The sequence below is a fragment of the Coffea arabica genome, chromosome 3e (genome assembly GCF_036785885.1).
Source record: "Coffea arabica cultivar ET-39 chromosome 3e, Coffea Arabica ET-39 HiFi, whole genome shotgun sequence".
In the NCBI taxonomy this organism is placed as follows: domain Eukaryota; kingdom Viridiplantae; phylum Streptophyta; class Magnoliopsida; order Gentianales; family Rubiaceae; genus Coffea; species Coffea arabica.
In genome coordinates, this window is record NC_092315.1 from 1,244,436 (window position 1) to 1,264,077 (window position 19,642).

At 36.9% G+C, this 19,642-nt stretch overlaps 2 protein-coding genes and 1 long non-coding RNA gene across 3 annotated transcripts; 1 reads left to right on the forward strand and 2 right to left on the reverse strand.

Moving 5' to 3' along the window:
• Nucleotides 1–1,876: 1,876 nt before the first annotated feature.
• LOC113738086 (lipoamide acyltransferase component of branched-chain alpha-keto acid dehydrogenase complex, mitochondrial-like) lies at nt 1,877–7,046 on the reverse strand. The gene is made up of 8 exons (XM_027265263.2): nt 6,703–7,046; nt 5,798–5,944; nt 5,043–5,168; nt 4,257–4,651; nt 3,545–3,792; nt 2,901–2,989; nt 2,530–2,757; nt 1,877–2,354 (listed from the first exon to the last, which is right to left on the reverse strand). Exons 1-8 carry the CDS (start codon nt 6,907–6,909, stop codon nt 2,241–2,243), a joined length of 1,554 nt encoding a protein of 517 aa, XP_027121064.1. The 5' UTR covers nt 6,910–7,046; the 3' UTR covers nt 1,877–2,240.
• Nucleotides 7,047–14,243: 7,197 nt separating this feature from the next.
• On the reverse strand, nt 14,244–19,534 carry LOC113737041 (uncharacterized). Its single transcript, XR_011842362.1, has 5 exons — nt 19,395–19,534; nt 18,300–18,500; nt 17,001–17,163; nt 16,563–16,663; nt 14,244–14,659 (listed from the first exon to the last, which is right to left on the reverse strand). It is a non-coding gene; the product is annotated as an uncharacterized lncRNA (long non-coding RNA).
• Nucleotides 14,635–16,443, forward strand: LOC140038809 (protein DETOXIFICATION 55-like). The gene is made up of 2 exons (XM_072084180.1): nt 14,635–14,747; nt 14,841–16,443. The coding sequence occupies exons 1-2, from the start codon at nt 14,706–14,708 to the stop codon at nt 16,305–16,307; spliced, it is 1,509 nt and encodes a 502-aa protein (XP_071940281.1). The 5' UTR covers nt 14,635–14,705; the 3' UTR covers nt 16,308–16,443.
• Nucleotides 19,535–19,642: the final 108 nt, after the last annotated feature.

The following is a 19,642-nucleotide window of genomic DNA, read 5'->3' on the forward strand; positions in this document are numbered from 1 at the left end:
CTTTTTCACCTTTTTTTTTTTGTTTTTTATACCTATACGATGAATACCATCAATGTCTATTGAAGTTACAGCAATGAAGGCAACAATAAATACGGAAGCTGAGATCAATATAAAGTAGGGATCATCAAAACACTAAACCAGCCCCGCTGATAGTTAGATTGGTTCGAAGTAAGTCCTGTGATTGACTTCGACGTGCTATCTCATTGTACATTTTTGGACCAAGATTCTACACAATCTTAGGGGATCCAATTGAAAATCAGATCGGACTGACCGGTTGAATTGCGAACTGGCCATACCTCCGATCTAATTCAATTAAAAAAATCAAAAAATTAATTGAACCGGTCAAGATCGGTTGAATCGGTAAAAATCGGGAGGTTCAATTGATTTTTATGAAGTATTTATTTTCTAAAATAAATATTTTAGTTTTATTCAAAATTCTTAATACTAAAATGAATAAAAAATTATTAAAGCTTTGAACTGGAGTCAAACCAGTTGACCGATCAAATCGTGAACCGAAATGTTCACTCTTTGGTTCGAGTTTTAAAACATTGAGGGGATCGCCCTCCGTGTGCTACATCGCTATGTGTTTTTGAAATAAGGCTCTACATAGTTTTAGGGGGTTAGTTTGACCGAAATGTTGCCCCTAAGTGAAAAAAAAAATCAAAACACTATACAAAAAAAAAAATCAAAACACTAAACCACCCAATATAAAGACAATTTTTCATGCGGGTTATGCAATTATAGAAGCAACCCCATTGGCTATGACCAAAAAATGAGAGGAATTTGAAATCTCGATAGTTCTTTGTTCAAAATCGTATCGGTTTTTATTAATAAAAAAAAAATCTCGTAATAAAAGAAACATAGGAGTTTGTTACTAGGTATTTGACCAAATAGGATCGTCCATTCCTATAGAACATATCACTAAAATAGCTCTAGAAGGGATAAAACTAGGTGAATCGAAAAGGATTTAAGTTATATAATTATATTTGTTAATTTAAATTTTTTTATAAGAAAAGCTTGTATGCAAAATATGTGAAGATTTTGGCTGTTTTTTATTTGATTGAATCTTATATACTCCATCCCGCAGTCTCTCACGACCCTGAAGAATCCTGCCATGTCACTCATGTTTGCCATTTCTTCTGCTCTTCAAAACGCACCGTATCGAGCAATCTCCATAAAAAACAGCCAAAATCTTCACAAATTTTGCATACAAGCTTTTCTTGTAAAAAAATTTAAATTAACAAATATAATTATACAACTTAAACCCTTTTCACTTCACCTAGTTTTATCCCTTCTAGGGCTATTTTAGTGATATGTTCTATAGGAATGGACGATCCTATTTGGTCAAATACCTAGTAACAAACTCCTATGTTTCTTTTATTACGGGATTTTTTTTTATTAATAAAAACCGGTACGATCTTGAACAAAGAACTATCGAGATTTCAAATTCCTACTGTCAATGTATACACTATCACGATGGGATGGATGACATGTATTCAAATTTTACACATGTATCATATATCTAATGATGATAATATATACACTAATATTGTATATAAGATTAATCTTTTTTATTTTGGGCAGAATTGTTGTAGTTAAAAATCAAGAGGGCCGGATTGCGGTTAAATCCCATTTTTCTGCCTAAACAAAATAACCAATGACACTTCGTGCTAATTTAGCTAGCCTTCGTCTTTAGTGTCAACTTTTTTTAACCATTTGGCCGTGAAGAAAATAACAATGCATGCATCTTGTGCATCAAATTATTCTCAAGTCAATCAATCCTACCCCCATGCTAACGTCCAGCTAAAATGACAATTGAAGAGAATCCTTTTCCTGGACAAAACATCAAAGTTATCTGTGTAGCAACAGTTCAGTATAGTATCTGAATTTGGCTTGTTTTTTAAGGATCATCAGTTCATGAATTTCCAATTCATGTTTGACAGGCCATTTCAATTGTCAATTTATAATCAAGTCGAATGTACAACAATATACATGATCACAAAGAAAAAGAAGATTCATGATTGCATGAGCTTGAGGAAGCCAAAGCTCCTGTTCCCAGCCTTGTGCTTCAGCATCATTGACAAACAGAGAATTTAGCAGCTTCAGAGTCTCAGTAACCTCGATTTGGCATTAAAAACCCTGATATTTCAAGCTCAAAAAACGCCTATGCAACTCAAAAGCTAGTCAGATCCACAGCTCTGGAGCCAAGGCTTGACCCTTAAGTCTAGTTCATGGAGCAGTCACCTCATATGCAACATCAACAGCTCTGGTTTTTCAATGTACAGCTTCCATTCATTGCAGAACCTTGCAACTGTTGCACCATCAAGGACTCTATGATCAGCACCAATATTAACCTGAGATAGTAAACGCCAAAGTGAGAGAGAGACAAAATAAACTCCCAATTAGCAACAAACATTTTGCAACCTTATGATGCACTAATATCAATAATGGCAGGTTGCTGGACAATTATATTTGCAAAATGTGGAATTGTTTATACTGGGGAAACTTAGTGAACCATTCACTACTTACGGTCAAGACTGACATAGGATACACATTTCCATCTTCAGCAAACTGAGGAACTTTCTGGATGCGGCCAAGTGCAATGATGCAAACTTCGGGCACATTGACTAGTGGGGAACCAAACTTTCCACCAATTGCCCCTATGTTACTTAAGGTTATAGTTCCACCAGTTATATCATCAGGGTTAAGTTTATTTGCCAAAGCCAATTGTTGAAGCCATGATAATTCCTTTGTTATCTGCAGATAGAATATCAATCAATCAACAACTCTAGGCAAGCAAAATTGCATAGTCCACCCTGACCTGAATCCTTTTTGTCCTTTTCAACAAAATAAATAATCAAATAGGAAAATGATGCCCTGAATTGAGAGAGAGTACTAACCTCCAAGATCGATAGAGATTGGACCTTCTTAATATTTGGTACCACCAAACCATGTGGATTAGCCATAGCAACTCCAACATTATGAGATCCTTTTGAAGTATGAATGAAATCAAGGTACAAGATTTAAGTGAGCAACAAATCAAGAGAGTTTTCATGTTAATGATCAGACAGTTCAATAATGGATGAACTTCTATCCCTGTCATCACTATCAATAATTTCATGATGAAAGTGACTATCATACGTTTCAGTTGCTTAAAATAACAAACTTCTAGCATCTCTGAATGATTACAGATACACCTGAATCAAACTGTATACAACATCTACAGATCCAAACATGAAACTAAAAGAAAAATAACAATGATTTTGGAAAGTTCAAGACCTAAATCTTCCTTCACTAAAATGATGACAAATACACCTTGAAGCAAATTATTTTGTTGAATGCAAGCTCAAAATTATCTCAAGGACCCAAAAGAAGCAGTCGAGTTCTGGTGAGGTGGCTACAATACGAGGAAAAGACCCAAGGCAACATGTGGCCAGAACAAAAAAGGCATATCAGTGATCATAAGTGTGCTTAACAGTGATCTCTTGTACATCATGTATACAACAACGTAATCCTGAGATTTGGCACTTCATAGACTACTGACCTTTAAGTGTAACCTCATTCAGTTCTTCATTCAAGCTGCTGTTCAGCCATGGATACTTACTGATTGCCATGGAAAGTGACTTTATCAAGATGGGAAGGAAAGTGAACTTGACATCAGGATCAGAATTCTCATTATGAAAGGAAGATTTGAGCTCTACAAGTGCATCACAATTTATTTCTTCCACATAATGAAAATGAGGAATTTTAGCAGCTGATGACATGGACTTTATCATAGCACGTTGATAACCCCTGAAAAGTCAAATTCCATTAGCTCATCATTTCCACAGTTAGCCAACTGAAGTTCATCATCTATATCATAGCCTATAAAAAAAATATACTTCCCCTGCCGCACACCACAACAGCATTAAGTAAAATCTACTATAATGATGTCAAGTTCTGTAGAACTTGACATCATCAACCCATAAAAGATTGCCAGAGGTTAAGACATATAAACATATTGCGAAGAAATGGACTGGCAATCCTCTATCAGAAAGACCAAATTACCAGAAAACCTCAGCTTCCTCCTAATGAAAATAGATGTGGAGTAATGGACAGAACATAAAATTCTATTAAGTCCTCTCAGTGAAAGAGTAGCAGTATGAAAACTGAAACAGAGAAATGACGGAGAGAAAAGAAAAATAATTCTTCAACAAGTCAAACATAGAAGTCGAGAAAATTTTAAATATATGTCTTCATTCACAGAGAAGACATGCCTTAATGTAACAGTCTTATCTTCAAATTCCCATCCGTATGCGCCGGAAATACCCTCGAAGCTGTTGTCAGCTACCTGTGACTGCTCTCCCGAATAAGCACCCAAAGATGTTGGATCCTTAATATTTTCTTTCTTAGCAACATAATTTAGGACATCCTCTCTCAACACTCTTCCATCTTTACCAGTTCCAACAACATCATTTATATCAATACCATAATCTTTTGCAAGACTACGAACAGCAGGGGTGGACAGAACTTTCTTAATGGCACTCCTCTGAAGCACAGAACTGGGAGAATCACCTTCAAGACCATTGCAGTCCAAATTATCCAAAGGATGCAAAGTTTGCATAGGGCAAGCAGTTTCATCAACAATCATTTTCAATAGTGTTTCTCCAACCTGCAAACCAAACGATGATGAGGATATTACATTCTTTGAAAGACCAAAATCAAGACTCTGCAGATATGGATTGTACAAGAGGGCAAACAAAAGTTCCAAAAAGGGACGATTCTACCAATGCCAAAATAGTAGATAGGTGGAGGAAATTCTGGACTGAAATGGTGATCAAGACAAGCCAGAATGAGTAGCCATCGATGGTCAATCTTAAAGAAGATTAACTATGCCCATATTTTCTAGAAAAGTAATCGTTGAAGGTTTAGAACAAAGAAAATTATTGGCAGTCCCACACTTACATATCTTGAAACAAATAATATATAGCCACAGCTCATAGAGAGAATGGACTTGTGTAAAAGCATATGAAGGTGCATGAAAGACTGGTTTTTTATGTTACCTTTACAATGTTACCAGGAACATGGAGAATTTGAGAAACTTTTCCTTTGTAACGGCTGGTTATTTCGATGGTAGCTTTGTCACTCTGAACTTCACAAAGTGGTTGAAACTCTTCAACTTCATCACCCTGCAAGATTTTTTTTTTTTAATCTTCATTTGATATAAGTAGCAGTCTCACATGGACAACCTGGGAAAGATGTCTCTGGTCTGCAATGTCGCATTCACTGTTCTAACCAAGTATCAAGGACAAGCATGTTGCACATGACTCGAATACCTATCTTAAGCTGCACGTAGTTGAAGTTTGTTATCCCATGCATGCCTTCAAAGATTTTCCATGTAGCAGTGTTTCAGAACAGCTAAGTACTATTTTTATTTGGCAAGTCTTCTCTAACTTAAAAAGTCTTTCAATATTTTGTCGAGTCTCCTGATTTTCGCTTTAGATAAAGAGCATTCAGACTTTCAAACACGTGCAAGCCCCAGATAACTCGTGACAACATCCATGATACATAGGTTGTTTCTGGATACTTCCAAATTTTTGCATGAAATAAAATAACAAGCATTTGTACATGTGACAAAAGAACAACTAAAAACGGTGTATAGCCCATCTCGTGCTAACAACATGGGAAGGATGAATAAGCTAGACACTAGTGGATAGAAATTTTCTTCAGAAAAGATAATAGCAGTAGGCTGGGTGATATGCCAAAATACAGCCCAGCATAGTGATTCAACTAAGCTTAGAAATAGATCATAACTAACCTCTTGAATAAACCATTTCAGGAGTTCACATTCAGCAATACCTTCTCCAGTTTGTGCCAAAGGAATATCAACTATCCCATCAACCGGAGAATCAACTACAACTTGAGTTGAAAAGCAACATCTTCTCATACCAAATTCGTAATTTGACTGCAAAACAACAAGAAGAGAGAAATTAACAAGCAAGAATAATGAATAGAAACTGCAATTTCCAGTCCACTTCACAAGTTCTTGAAAAAAAAAATTTGCACCAACACAAGAAGCCAGCATCTATATTCCTATTCTAACAGACAAATCTCAACACAGGCACAGCATACAAACATAATATCCAAAAACACAACTTTTCGGCTCTTCATATGGAAATGGCTTCACATAGAACGATGTCTTGTTTAGAATGAGCACATGGATATCCCTCCAGGGACACATTTTGCCTTGCAAACCGTATAACAAATCCCACCCTTTTTCCACTTCTACTTGGAACAAATACACAATTCAACTCACCAGACTACTCAAGCGGTAGGACTACTGGCATAAAATAGTTTTAACATGAAAAAAATATTCCAAAGTCCCCAGCTTTTAACAAAAGGACCTTTATGAAAACCTTACAAATGCCATTCATTTCATTCACCTTAATGAGTCGGATAAAACAATCTGACTTCTGTGATTCTGAAAATTAAACTAAATTAACATCCTACATGGGCATCAAAGCACCACAATTCACAGGAAAAATAAACAATAAAATGGCTACAGAATTAAGGGAGGGAGCTATAGCACACGACTAAATGACGAAAATCTGCTTTAAGAAAACATAATCACAATCACCGGTAGCACCAAAGGAAATCCCAGAACAGGAGTTTAGCTACCGACAATAAATTCAATGAGAAACAGAGTTAATGATGGTTGATTACTTCATTGAGCTTAATGTATTGCAGAAACGACATCGTTGAGCAGGGGAAGATGGAAGCTTGGGAAGTCGAACCCAGTGATAGAGTGGTTGTTGGGCCTTGGCCAGGACCACCGGTGGCCACCGGCGGCCGAGTAGGAGCAGTAGACGAGTATAACCACCGCCGGCAGGTAATCCATGGCTTCCGCTGATGCATTCGCCGGCAAAGCATTGTGCAATGGTAAGAGCTGGAGTAGCGTGCGACCGCTTCGTTGCAAGTAACGTACTAGCAACTAATTAAACCACTTGGGATGGGAGGATTTCTGCTTGGTTACGTTGTTTTTTTTTTTTTTTTTTTCTGACATTTTCTTAACGGAAGTCAAGAATTCGATAATAAACCTATATCCCCGAGTAACCTTGCAACTTTTGAAGGCACCCAGGGGACTTATAACCCAACCCACAACCCCCCCCCCAATACCGATGTGGGAAAGAAACCCCTACAGGGGCAAGCCCAGCAGGGCGGCTTCTGCTTGGTTACGTTGTTCAGTAGATGGAACGTAAAATTTTTAAATTTGTTTATTTAGGAATTATTGAGATGATTAGCATTTGTCCTCATTTGAGATTTGCCTGCTACAAATTTTTTAACAAGTTTAGTTATAATATTTTTTAAAAAATTTTTAAATTATACACTTTAAAATATTTAAAAATTTACACATTTCAAAAAAATTTTCTACAATTTTTAAGTAAATTATAATAAAATTTTAGACAAACACCCTAAAAATTCACTTGTCAAACGGACCCAGAAAAGTTACTAGAGTTCTTTCCATAATATATTGCCATAAAAAATATTTTTGATTGTTTTTATTTTGTCATGAAAGAGATGGTTAAAATGGTACGGATTATTTTCTTTTGGATAATTTTTTTTTTTTTGGTGTACTGTGAGTATGTAATAGGTGTATATGTTTGTCATATGATGAGCCTGGGCCCAAGAAAATTTTGTGACTGTAACCAACTCTTTGATCCTATAGTAGGAGAGTAAGGCCCAAATACTGATAAACAGTCCATCTAGCCCAAACTCATAAACCAGAGCCATTGGTCCTTTATGAAATACGCTTCGGGTTCCGACTGGTTGCTATTGGGGCAGTTCTGTTGCGTTGTTTCCATATGTTATCCATGCTACATTGAACTGCATTAGCAGTGCGGAGTCTGGAAATTTATGAATATCTGGCTTCTTTCAGGTGTTTTATGACAACATAATAAATTTTGAATAGAGGACTAGAATAATTGCGCTAAACTCAAATCGCTTGCTACTAGTGCTTTTTGATTTTCTATTGAGGTTTGTCTTGTAGAAGTGCTCAAACTGGATTTGTGATCAATTGCACGTATGATTTACTATGCAAAAAAAAAAAAAAAAAGAAGATGGTATAGCCATCTTTTTTATTTCCCTAGGCAAAACATGTATCAAGTGTCTTCATTTCTCTTTTTGATTACTAAGGCCTTGTTTGATAATCCAATTCAGCACTTAAATTTTATAAATTCAGACCTTAACATGTTAAAACACGTTTGATAACCAAAAATTGAATATCTGAATTAATTAAATGGTACTGAATTTCTTAAATAAAATTTGCGCCAAAAAATAAGTGATAAGCTATGTGATATACACTCAAATATGTATCAGATTTAGTACTTAATAATTCAATAACTTAATGAATTCAGACTTCTCACGTTTCAGTTTTTTATCAACCGCACCCTGAGTGAGTTAGTCATCATTAAAATCATCATCATTGTAAGGAGCGCAGTTCTTAGAAGCTTGATTAATTTTGAAGACAGGGATAAATGGAATTAATAGGTAGGGGCATGTATATGGTCCTACCTGTTTAGAATTTCACAAATTGATGCTGCTGGAATCGATCGTGCAATGTGCCGGATCGAGTTGACCAGTAACCGCTTCTTGCGATTGTGACCTCACCAAATTTTAGGGGACTCCTGTAATGGGATGGTGCTTTTTCCATTTGTGAAAAGCTTGTCCTCCTCTTTTTCACATCAATGAAAAAAAATTCTTGTACCCTCTTGTTACTGATGTTAGAAGTAGTAAAGTGGTTCCTTCCTCTCTTGTACTCATGTTACTGATGAAAAATGTGTGCCCTTTTGCCCATGACACTCATTTCTTTTTTATTCCAGTTAGAAGTCGTCAGAAGGTGGTGAGAATTAGGACAATGTCACGTCTCATACACTAGCGTACATCCTTATAGAAAGATTCTCACATGGCTAATGTGCACTTTTACATCAACTACTGCTATTCTCAACTTCTAGTCCTTCCAAATACTTAGCTAGCTTAGCATGTCCTGCTTTATAAGGAAAAACTCTTATCTTCCACAACTTTTATTAAGTTTTTCGTGGCTTCATCATCATCACATGCATGCAGAGTTGCATGGACAGTTTCATCTTTCTTAATGTCACATGCCATGTGAGAAGTGAGGACTAAGATGGCCTGAACAAATTTTTTGGACTCCATGAGTCCCAAGACACTGGAGATACAATTTTTCATACAGAAGATATAACTTCACTTCAGTTGTTATGCACAATGTTTGCCTGAATTTCATCATGTCCAGAAGGTCCATGAAACGTTTTGAGCTCAATTAATTAATTTGCAGTGCCCTTGATTCTCTTCACGTTTCCAACATAATGTTGAGAAGGAAATAATGGATCATGAACTCCTTTGCATCAGATACCAAATGAAAACAATGCATTCCCAAGCAAGTTCTCCCCATGGAAAAATACATTTGCTGAGCAGAAGCACTTTACTGTCATGCACGTTGTCCTTTTTAATCAAGAGATTCCAAGTGGGGTCATGAAGTTTTTTTACCCTAGGGTGTCTGATCAGCTAGACCAATTTGGCAGAAACAAGAAATTATCTGTCCAAAGTGAAAAGGTAAGGAAGAAAATAAAATGTGTTGGTGCGTGAAACGTAGACTTGAAGGCATGAAGGGGAGCATGCCTATGAAGATAAAGGCTGACCCAGTGGATTGTCCGCATTTCCATGCGCAAGAAAATTGGTGGCATCCCATCCAAATATAACTTCAAACTTGGACTGTGACTTGCTGTTGTGATCCGGTCTTCGGGTTGATGGTGAATTGATATTATTATTGATAACCAGAGAAATTTCAGCTTTCGGACAGGCTGGGAAACTGTCTTCAATTGCAATACTACTCAACACAATTGCACTGCTGGAATGATACCGATGGCTCCACTTACAAATAGAGGAAATTTGGGTGTCCACTGTCCACCCTACAGGAAAGATTTTGGCTTTGGAATTAACTATGGTTAATAAATTCGTGGCTCGTTTCTCTCTCTCTCTCTCTCTCTCTTTTTGTTCGTTTTTTTATGGTAGTGCACCTTAATGTTGGTAATATTGATAAGGGAGAACAAAAGGGTACGTGCAAATCAAACCCTTCTTCTAGAACCAAAAAATGCAAAGTATATCAAACATTAATGCCACTAACTGCATATTTGTGTCATTTTATGGCTAGAAGTTTCAAAGTGGTTCTGGAAACTCTCAAGGAAATCTCTTTCAGTCCTGCATGCTTCCACCATTTACGCCTCTGTGAAAAAGTACTCATGATCTTCAAGAATTTTTTAAGAATATGAGGAAAAGTGTTCACAGCACACATATTTTGCGCATTTGTGGTCGGATCCAGTACCCAACTCCTGCATAATATATATATGTCCATCGGGCATGAGACCATATAATGTGGACAATCTATCTATTAGTCGGAGATTGTCTCCACTTGCTGAATTTCCAGCTAACAAAGATGCTAAGCTACAATAGTAGGGTTAAAAATAACAATGAGTTTATGTTGACAAACCAGCTCAAATGAGGAAAAGAAGTGCTACATCCTGTATGAAAATAGTCAACATTCGTGGGTCCTACTGACTAAGGATTATTGCACTAAGATTTACTGGATAGATCTCCATGTGGAGTTCAATTTTTGACCATCATTAGTCCTGTTGTTGGACCTTGATAATCCACCTTCTAGATAGCTTAAGATTTGAGGTTTCTTCCTTCTTTTTTTTTCCTTGTCAATATAAACAGAACAAAGAGCAGGCACATGGAGGAGCTAGTAGTGAAAGTGAGAATGTGGGACTCGACTTTGAACTGAGAATATTAGCATTCATCAAAATGCATGTCAACTTTCTGCAACTGCAACTTTGTGGGTTTAAGCTGGGAAACTTGAAAGATCATCTACAATGCTATTGGTGGTTAGTACATTATCCTTCTATTATGATTAACAATCAGAGATGATCGCACAACGGAAGGGTTGACACGACATCGTATATATATATATATATACTGTGGCATTGTACAAGATACCCAACCTTAAATCCCCTATCGCAAAATATACCAATCCTCTTATTCCACGACATCAATTGTTGGGAGATTATGAACTGTCGGTGGTTCCAGTGGTTTGATACAATGCCCCAGAGATTGGAACCAGAATAGCCACATATAACATCAGTGTAACAACCCCTTTTGAACACAGCAAGGAGATTTGACATCGTAAAAGTTATAAACGGGCTCTCTCAACAACCGTACGAATTTAGCTGTTAAAATGGCATTGGGTGGGAAGGTATAACATCCCATCTTCGACATGTAATAAGTTGATGCTTGAAATGCAATTTGTCTGCAGGATTATGACCAGTGGTGGGGGATGACTGCTAGTCTCAATTAGGTTTGGGTTTCCAAGTCATTTGCTGCAACTAATAGGCACATGCATGGTTTCTTATGAGCAAGACAATGCTTATTTTCTGTTGTTATAAAGCGCCGAGCCTTTTAATCAAACATCATAGGACCAGCACAGCAACAGTGGAGAACAGTGATAAGATTGAGAAGCCAAGGAGAAATTTCAACACGCATATGGAGAATCAACGTCAAACAATTATTAGGCTTCGGGTCTAAAGCTAGTTGGCCAATACCCTAATAATATATCATTTTGAGAGTGCGTAGACTAAGATTACTGCATCAGCTCTTAGGACCAAACATAGTTTAATTAGTACTAGTTGGAAATGTTTAACACAATTTTCTCATCTGGCATAATCATGATCATGACTTTAGTAGTTGTCATTTCATTCATTGTTCATCTGTCTCCATCTTTTCTTACGTCTTCCTCCGACAAGAGTTCGCTTATAAAAAATGATTATTAATCACGATATTATTAAACGATTCACACAAATATGAAAATCCCTAAAGTCGATCAAGCAGGCAAGTAGTTTGTATTCGTGCTTAATTAATCGCTTAGTATATAATTTTTCCTTTCATTAAATCCATGCACGTCTTCGCGGAAAGAAAAAGTACACGCATGTTTTGTACTTCACTAAAATTAGAGTACTACATACTACAAAGTAAAAAACAAAGGGTAGACCCTATGCATGGTAGTAGTAAAGGAAAGGTTCAAGCCAAATGCTTTGTACTTGTAGTAGCCAGATAATTAACTTGTTCCAATGATTTGGAAGTGTTTACAAGTTTAAACACGAATAACCATGCATGCACGCATGTGATATCACACAAGCATTCATTCATTCATGAAGATGCCTCATGCATTCATTGCATGTTCTACATAAATTGGTACAATGAAACACAATAATTAAACAACTTGTAAACTAACATAGAAATTGGAAAGTAAGAATCCAAACAGGGTAATATATCACAATAATTAAGATTACCATTAATGCTGACTTTAGAGACAAGAAGCGTGCTAGTACTGAACAACATAGGGGTTGGCCCCGAGATCTTGGATCCACTACTACAGGAATTTTCACGTAAGCATAAGATTGGAAGGATGTTGCCAAGGCTATAAATATTAAGTTGAATGTGACATAGACCTAAACACAGGCTTCTCCAACCACCAATTATAGATACTTGCCATCATTAACATGGAAAAAGGTGTGACCTAATTTCAATAATCAAATGCAGTCTATTACTCTTGTGGTCCTGCTCATACTCCAGAAATCCAGAGATCGATCGTTATAATGATGGTTTCTACCGTATATGATTATTCATAATTTGATTAGGGAGTAGTTCCCTAGGGTAGATTACGAACAAGAATCTCAAAGGTTGGCAAAAGGGTCGAAAATTTAAATGTAAAAAATGGTTTTTTTTTTGTTTTGTTTTGTTTGAATGATGGCTGTTGGAAGTTCTTTCAGTGTTTGAAACTGTGATTCGAAGAATAGCAGCAGCGTACAAGTAGAATAGAAGATGGATTAATTGTGTCAGGATGTACAGAATCATGAGAATATGATGAGATAAAGTAGCACTGGAAACTATAGAGTTGAGCATTAACTGTGTCTAGAAATGACAGACTTTTAGTTAGATTTTAATCCTGTCTTCTACAAAATGGATGAAGTTGGTGATTCAAATTAATTTTCAAGGTCACTGGCTTGGACTGTAAAAAAAATACAATCACGGGACATGGATCTCCCAGCAGCATCAAAAAGCTTAGCGAGTGATCTTCAAATTAAATGGCAATAACAGTAAAAGAAAGAAAATATTGGCACCCCAAGATTGATTAATGACATATATATATTAACGTATTTCTTATGTTGTTAATTTGAATGCAAAGGAGAGTCCTATAACAGAAGAATAGACAAGCACAACTAAAGCACAATACATTGCTTATGAACAAGTACTGTCGTATGATTATCGTACAATAAAAAAGCTGAAGTCATTGTCAGTCGCTTGGCTACTGCCGCATTAGTTCAGAGAGGACAATTTACATGTCACTAATCTGCTTCTTCCAAAGTAACATTAACAACTTAACCCCCCCGGCACCATCCTTTCCAAAGCAAGATCGATTGAAATGAAATCCCATTAGCCAGTTTCAAACGATATGCAATCCCAAGGATGGCTAATAAACTGCCAAACTTTTGGAGCAGCAGCTTTACAAGATGAAGACAAGGTAAACCGAATTTTTTTGGGTTGAAGTCCCTGAATTTAGTGAGAAGGTTCAATTTTGGGGTCTACTCGTTTCATTTGTCCATTTGGTCCTAAAAAAAAAATGTTTCCTTGAAAGCATCATCTCACCCGTACAATAAAGTCTTATGCGTCTACTTCTACTTGTTAAACATGTCCAAATTTCCTTACCCATCCATTTATTCTTCTGTTTTAATCAATGAGCTTTTTGTAAAACTCATGGATGTAATCCCTAGCGTTCTTTCTTTGCATATATAGCCGTCACCAGAAACTGACGGTGCCTCAATTTGGTCGGAATCCATTCGAGAATATACAAGTGGACACCCAATTTGAGAGAGATTTCTAAGTACTAAATAAACTGATGTAAAAAAAAAAAAAAGAGTTCTGAGTGTTGGAAGTGAGTTTTTGGATTAGGTAAAAGGCCCTTTACGTAATTAACCTTTTCTTTGAGGACCTAGGGGAGGAAGAACATAATCTTCGTAGAGACATCATATTAATGACATGATAATGATTATATTGCCATATTACTGCACGAAAAGCTTCTTCATGTGAAGAAGATAGGCAGTAGATTTAGGTATTATAACATTTGAGCGCGATACTTGTGAAGAGGATGTGGATATGTTCTCACATATATAGAAAAATGACAAACCAGAAGGGGGGGGGGGGGGGACGTTTAGGATGTGGGAACCTCCTTTTTAATCACACAAGGGAATAACACGTTTAACAGTGCTCTATTACACAACTCTACTGCTCTCCAGTCCCCAGATTGAGAACTCTCACTAATATCTCAAAAAGTGATCATCGCCCCCTGCACTATATAGCGCCCCCCTCTTTATCCTTTTGGACACGAGCCTCATTTTGTGCGTGTATAAGACAGTGTGTTCCTGTCTCTGTTGTGTGTCTGTGTGAGCATGCACATCTGTTGGTTGCATGGTAGAAAATAGCATCTTCTCTAGTCAATATTCCTTGATTCTAATCCTTTACTGCATCAGAATTCAGAATTCATCTTCCAGACCTATCAAAAGTCAAGCAAACAAGGAGAATACACAAAAAGGAATCAGATGGAAGCCGAGCAAACCAAAAAGAGCCCGACAGTTTCAGAGGTACAATTTGCTAAATCTCAAAAACTTCCAGCATATCAAATAAAATGGCTAAAGAAATTACACTGACATGCCTCTTTTTCCTTGTTTTGCCAGGTAATTGAGGAACTAAAGAAAATGAGAGACATAAGTTTTCCCATATTTGCAATCGGCTTGGCTGGCTACCTGAAAAACATGATTTCAGTGACATGCATGGGAAGGCTAGGGAGCCTCGAGCTAGCAGGTGGAGCACTAGCTATTGGCTTCACCAACATCACTGGTTACTCTGTACTATCTGGTCTAGCCATGGGAATGGAGCCACTATGTAGCCAAGCTTTTGGCTCAAGAAATACAAGCATTGCGTCTCTCATTCTACGAAGAACAATTCTTATGCTACTTGTTGCATCCTTGCCTATTGGGTTGTTATGGATCAATCTCAAGCCTCTGATGTTACGTCTCCACCAAGACCCAGAGGTAGTAGATATTTCAAGCATCTACTGCCGGTTTGCAATCCCGGATCTTATTGCTAATAGCCTCCTTCATCCTATACGCATCTACTCACGAAGCAAGGGTATTACATGGCCACTCCTATGGTGCACTTTGCTTGCCATAATTCTTCACCTCCCAATCACCACCTTCTTAACCTTCAATCTTCATCTCGGAATTCAGGGAATTGCAATTTCGATCTATGTTACCAACTTTAACACCTTATTCTTCCTACTTGCTTACCTACTTTACTACACTTATGCACCAAGTGAGGCATTGTCTAAACCCCTAGCACCCAAATCAAATTCAACTTCGTTAGGGGAAGACTGGAGAATGCTACTTCGACTTTCCCTACCAAGTTGTCTGGCAGTTTGCTTAGAATGGTGGTGGTACGAGATAATGACACTTTTAGCTGGCTATCTTGAAAGACCTCAAGTTGCTCTTGCAACATCAGCTATAGTCATACAAACCACATCTCTCATGTACACACTGCCTTCAGCACTGAGTGCATCAATCTCAACGAGAGTAGGCAATGAACTCGGAGCAGGCAGACCATACAAGGCACGTTTGGCAACAGTGGTTGCCATAGGCTTGGCCTTTATAACCTCAGTTTTTGGCTTCTTATTGACTACCATAGGGAGAGAAGCATGGGGGAGGATATTTACAAAAGACACTGAAGTCCTAGAGCTAACACTGGCCACACTACCCATAATTGGACTGTGTGAGCTGGCCAATTGTCCACAAACAACATGCTGTGGGGTGCTCAGAGGAACTGCTAGGCCCTGTACTGCTGCAGGTATTAATTTCTACTCCTTCTATTTGATGGGAACACCAGTAGCCATAGCATTAGCCTTTTTTTGGGGACAAGGGTTTTTGGGCCTGTGTTATGGGCTTTTAGCAGCTCAAGTGGCATGCATGGTCTCTATCCTGACAGTGATAAGCAAGACAGATTGGGAAAGAGAATCACAAAAAGCAGTAGACTTGGTTGGAGAAACTTGCGAAAATAGGTACCAAGATGAAATTGCCAAATGTGAAGAAGGACACAACTCTCAGAAACAGAATAGCTTTGAAAAGGCAAATGGATTAAGACTCAAATAGCAATCTGAAGATGGTACTAACAGGGCAGATATAGCATACCCATCATTTTACTCTAGGCTATATGTATTGTATCCCGAACTATTCATCTACTACTGATTTTCTGTATGTAGACTGAAGTCAAACTACTCGTCAAACATTTAATATACGCACTGAAGAATTTCTGAACTAATAGCATGTCCATTCTTGCCAGAACAGTTCAATTAACACTCAAGACAAATGACATTCTGCTTTCCCTCAGAAGCACAACAAACTTACCAAGTAAACTTTTATCGTCCTTAGGGATATTCTTTTCTTTGTTCATTGAAGCAACAACAACAAATCCCCCAAACCGCCACAATTCTGCGATGTAATTAATGCTGCAATTACACCCAAACATTGAAAATTTTAAACATAAGCGAGATAATAGCAGTAAAGTTATAAAGAAATACGTGCATAACCACAAGGGCTGCTTTGTAGGCAGAAACATTCAAACAATTTATGAAAATAGTTACAAACAAGAAAGCTGGTGTTTTCTAGCTTTTACCATTTAGATGAAGGAAAAACAGTTAAAAAAAAAACCCCATTTCTTTAGCTCAGATGAGAACTCGGTCCTATTTGGAACTTCAATCTTTCAGATTATCATCTATTTAAGACAACACAAACTGGCTCAATAGGAAGCATGATATCTGAAGAAGCCAGTAGACCCACTTTTACCTGAGATAGCACCTTTGGCAGTTCCTAGCTTCTCAACCATGCCAATATTATGCTTCTTTAGGACGCAAATATCTGATAGTAACCCAATGGCATACTCCATTCACTTCTCTTACCACATTATCTTCCCCTGATCAGTCTTGACCAGTCAAAATCCTGACCAAACCTGTGGAAATAACTGAAAAATCAAATTTAACTCAATGAAGATAATGAAATAAGCTCTTTCAGTTACATGTATTTCTCATATACAATATTAAAAATATGCATAGCAACAAATCTGGACACTTTTACAAGACTCAATGCATAATATTTAAAACTGAACACTTCTTCTTTTGTTCATTTTACATTACATCTAGAAAACTAATCATTAACCCACATTTTTGAGTCATCAAGTATTGATTTTTCTTGATCATCCCAGTGGAACACGTTCAAGCACCCAGCCATCTACATGTAATTCGAAGGATCAAATTTGTGTTTTTGATTACCAAGCATGAGATGCAAGTCAATCCATACCCTCTGAAAAAGGCCCAACACTATAAACTGATAACTGCATTACCAGCGTATATTCAACAGTTCAACTCTTTCCAACAGATAATTAACTGATGCTAATACAACAATGAAAGGACCATTCATGTGCACATCTGCAAATTTTTTGTTTCCAATTTCCCATAGGATGAAAAAATTTGCTGGGATTGAATTTCATTTAGTACCTATTGAGGTCAGATAAAAACTAGATTTATAAAATTCGTATTTCGCTGAGGTGACAGATCATGATGGAAAAAGCAACCAAAAGAGAAAAAAAAAAGAAAAAATATAAAACAAGAACAAACTAAGTTTCTTTTTATCATAGGGCAAGTTGTATAAGCCAGCAACATGTATTTGAATCCATAATATCCTCCTGCATTTAGGTATACAAAGCAATGGCAAGACAGTGTAATTTGATGCAGTGAATAAGAAGACCTTCAAAAATATTTTGAAATGGCTATACATTTATTTCCCTGGAGACTAAGCGCAACAAAATGGTAGTTATCCGGAAATGGCATTCTATCAAAATTGAGTTCTTTGTCAATATTAAAAATTAAAAAAAAAAAAATTTGACATTTTGACCCAATTGATTTGATGGCTAAAATGCTACAGTCAGCATGTATTTAAGAATGGATAGATCTTTCACTTACTTCTTAGGTATTAAGATACTAAGCACTTTAAACATTTAACTATTCAGAAATTACAACTAGGTGCTACAACAAGAATGAATGAAATGGCATAATACAACCTTCAAAATGTTTAGATGGATAATACTACCTTTAATTCTTCTTTGTGTACTAGAGCCTCGAGGAACAGTAGCACTGATTTGATTTCATATTTTGGTAACAAGAAATTACTGAATACTTCTGGAACACCTGTCATCAACATAAACACGCTCCATTACTCCTGAACAACTGATTTGATTTCCTTTAACCACATCCCTACCAAACGCATCAAATAAGCCAATTTTGCACGTAACTGTTGGATGACAAAAACACCAAATGAATACAATAAAACACAGATCAGTTGATTTATTGCAATCCACTCACACACTCGAATGCTAACGGAAAAAAGAAAGCAACAAGAAGAAAATTCAAATAAGACAATCAAAAGCATAAAATCAGTTGATTTTTGGCCATGCAGCAGCTGAACAGCAGTTCAACTTAGCCATTGATACAAGGGCACTCCCATTTCTACACACAAAATCTTCACAGTAGCTCTGACTCATTTCCCCAAACTAACTTTTCATTCTTTCAAGTGACAATATCTTTAAATTCTTGGAGCTTTTCGAAAACATTCACTCTTTGACATTTCTTGTCGGGAACCCTTAATTCTGCAACCCACTTCTACCTTTCAAGAAAATTACAATTCAAAATCCATCCTTAGAAACCTCTCCCAAATCTTCCTCCAATTTTAAGAGTGATTTTAGCATGATTTACAGGAAAGAGACAAAAATTCAAAATCGTAAATGGCCATTAGTTCCTTAAACTCCTAATCACTTTATTCAACTTTAATAAAGCAAGAAGTCAGCTGAAATTACAGACTCCACCTAGAACTCTGTCAAAGGAGGTGCTCTGCTTCAGTAGACAGGGAATCCCATAAAGAAAAGTATATGTTTGTGCTTCAAATGGGATACCCTATTTCACCCCGTCAAATAGATTTCCAAAATGAGCAACAATGTGATACTCAAAAGCTAATTAAAGTTACCATGATACGGACTGATCCCAATTAACCAAGGATTATGACAGTTGCCCAGATACTCTGGTCTTAAAAGCAAGTTATTGTAACCCACCCCAGAAAAAGAAAAATAGTCTACAGCAAAATAATCATTGAAAATAAGGCAGAGAGATTTCTGAAGAACGCAGATCGTACTTGCAAGTAGAAAGCCCGCGCTTGCACAGTGGAATTCGTGTTGAAGGAGAGTCATCGACAGGCTTCCAAATTGATTCTACAATCAGTTTTGGTTCTTTCTTGTTTTTAAAGCATATTTTATTTGCCCTTTCAGGTGTAAACCAGTTTTAATTCAGCCCCAGTAGTTTATGATATTAGTACACACGAACTAGTGCAAGGAGTGGAAAGATCTACTACAATGTGTTCATATTTGGTTTTATTTGATTTGA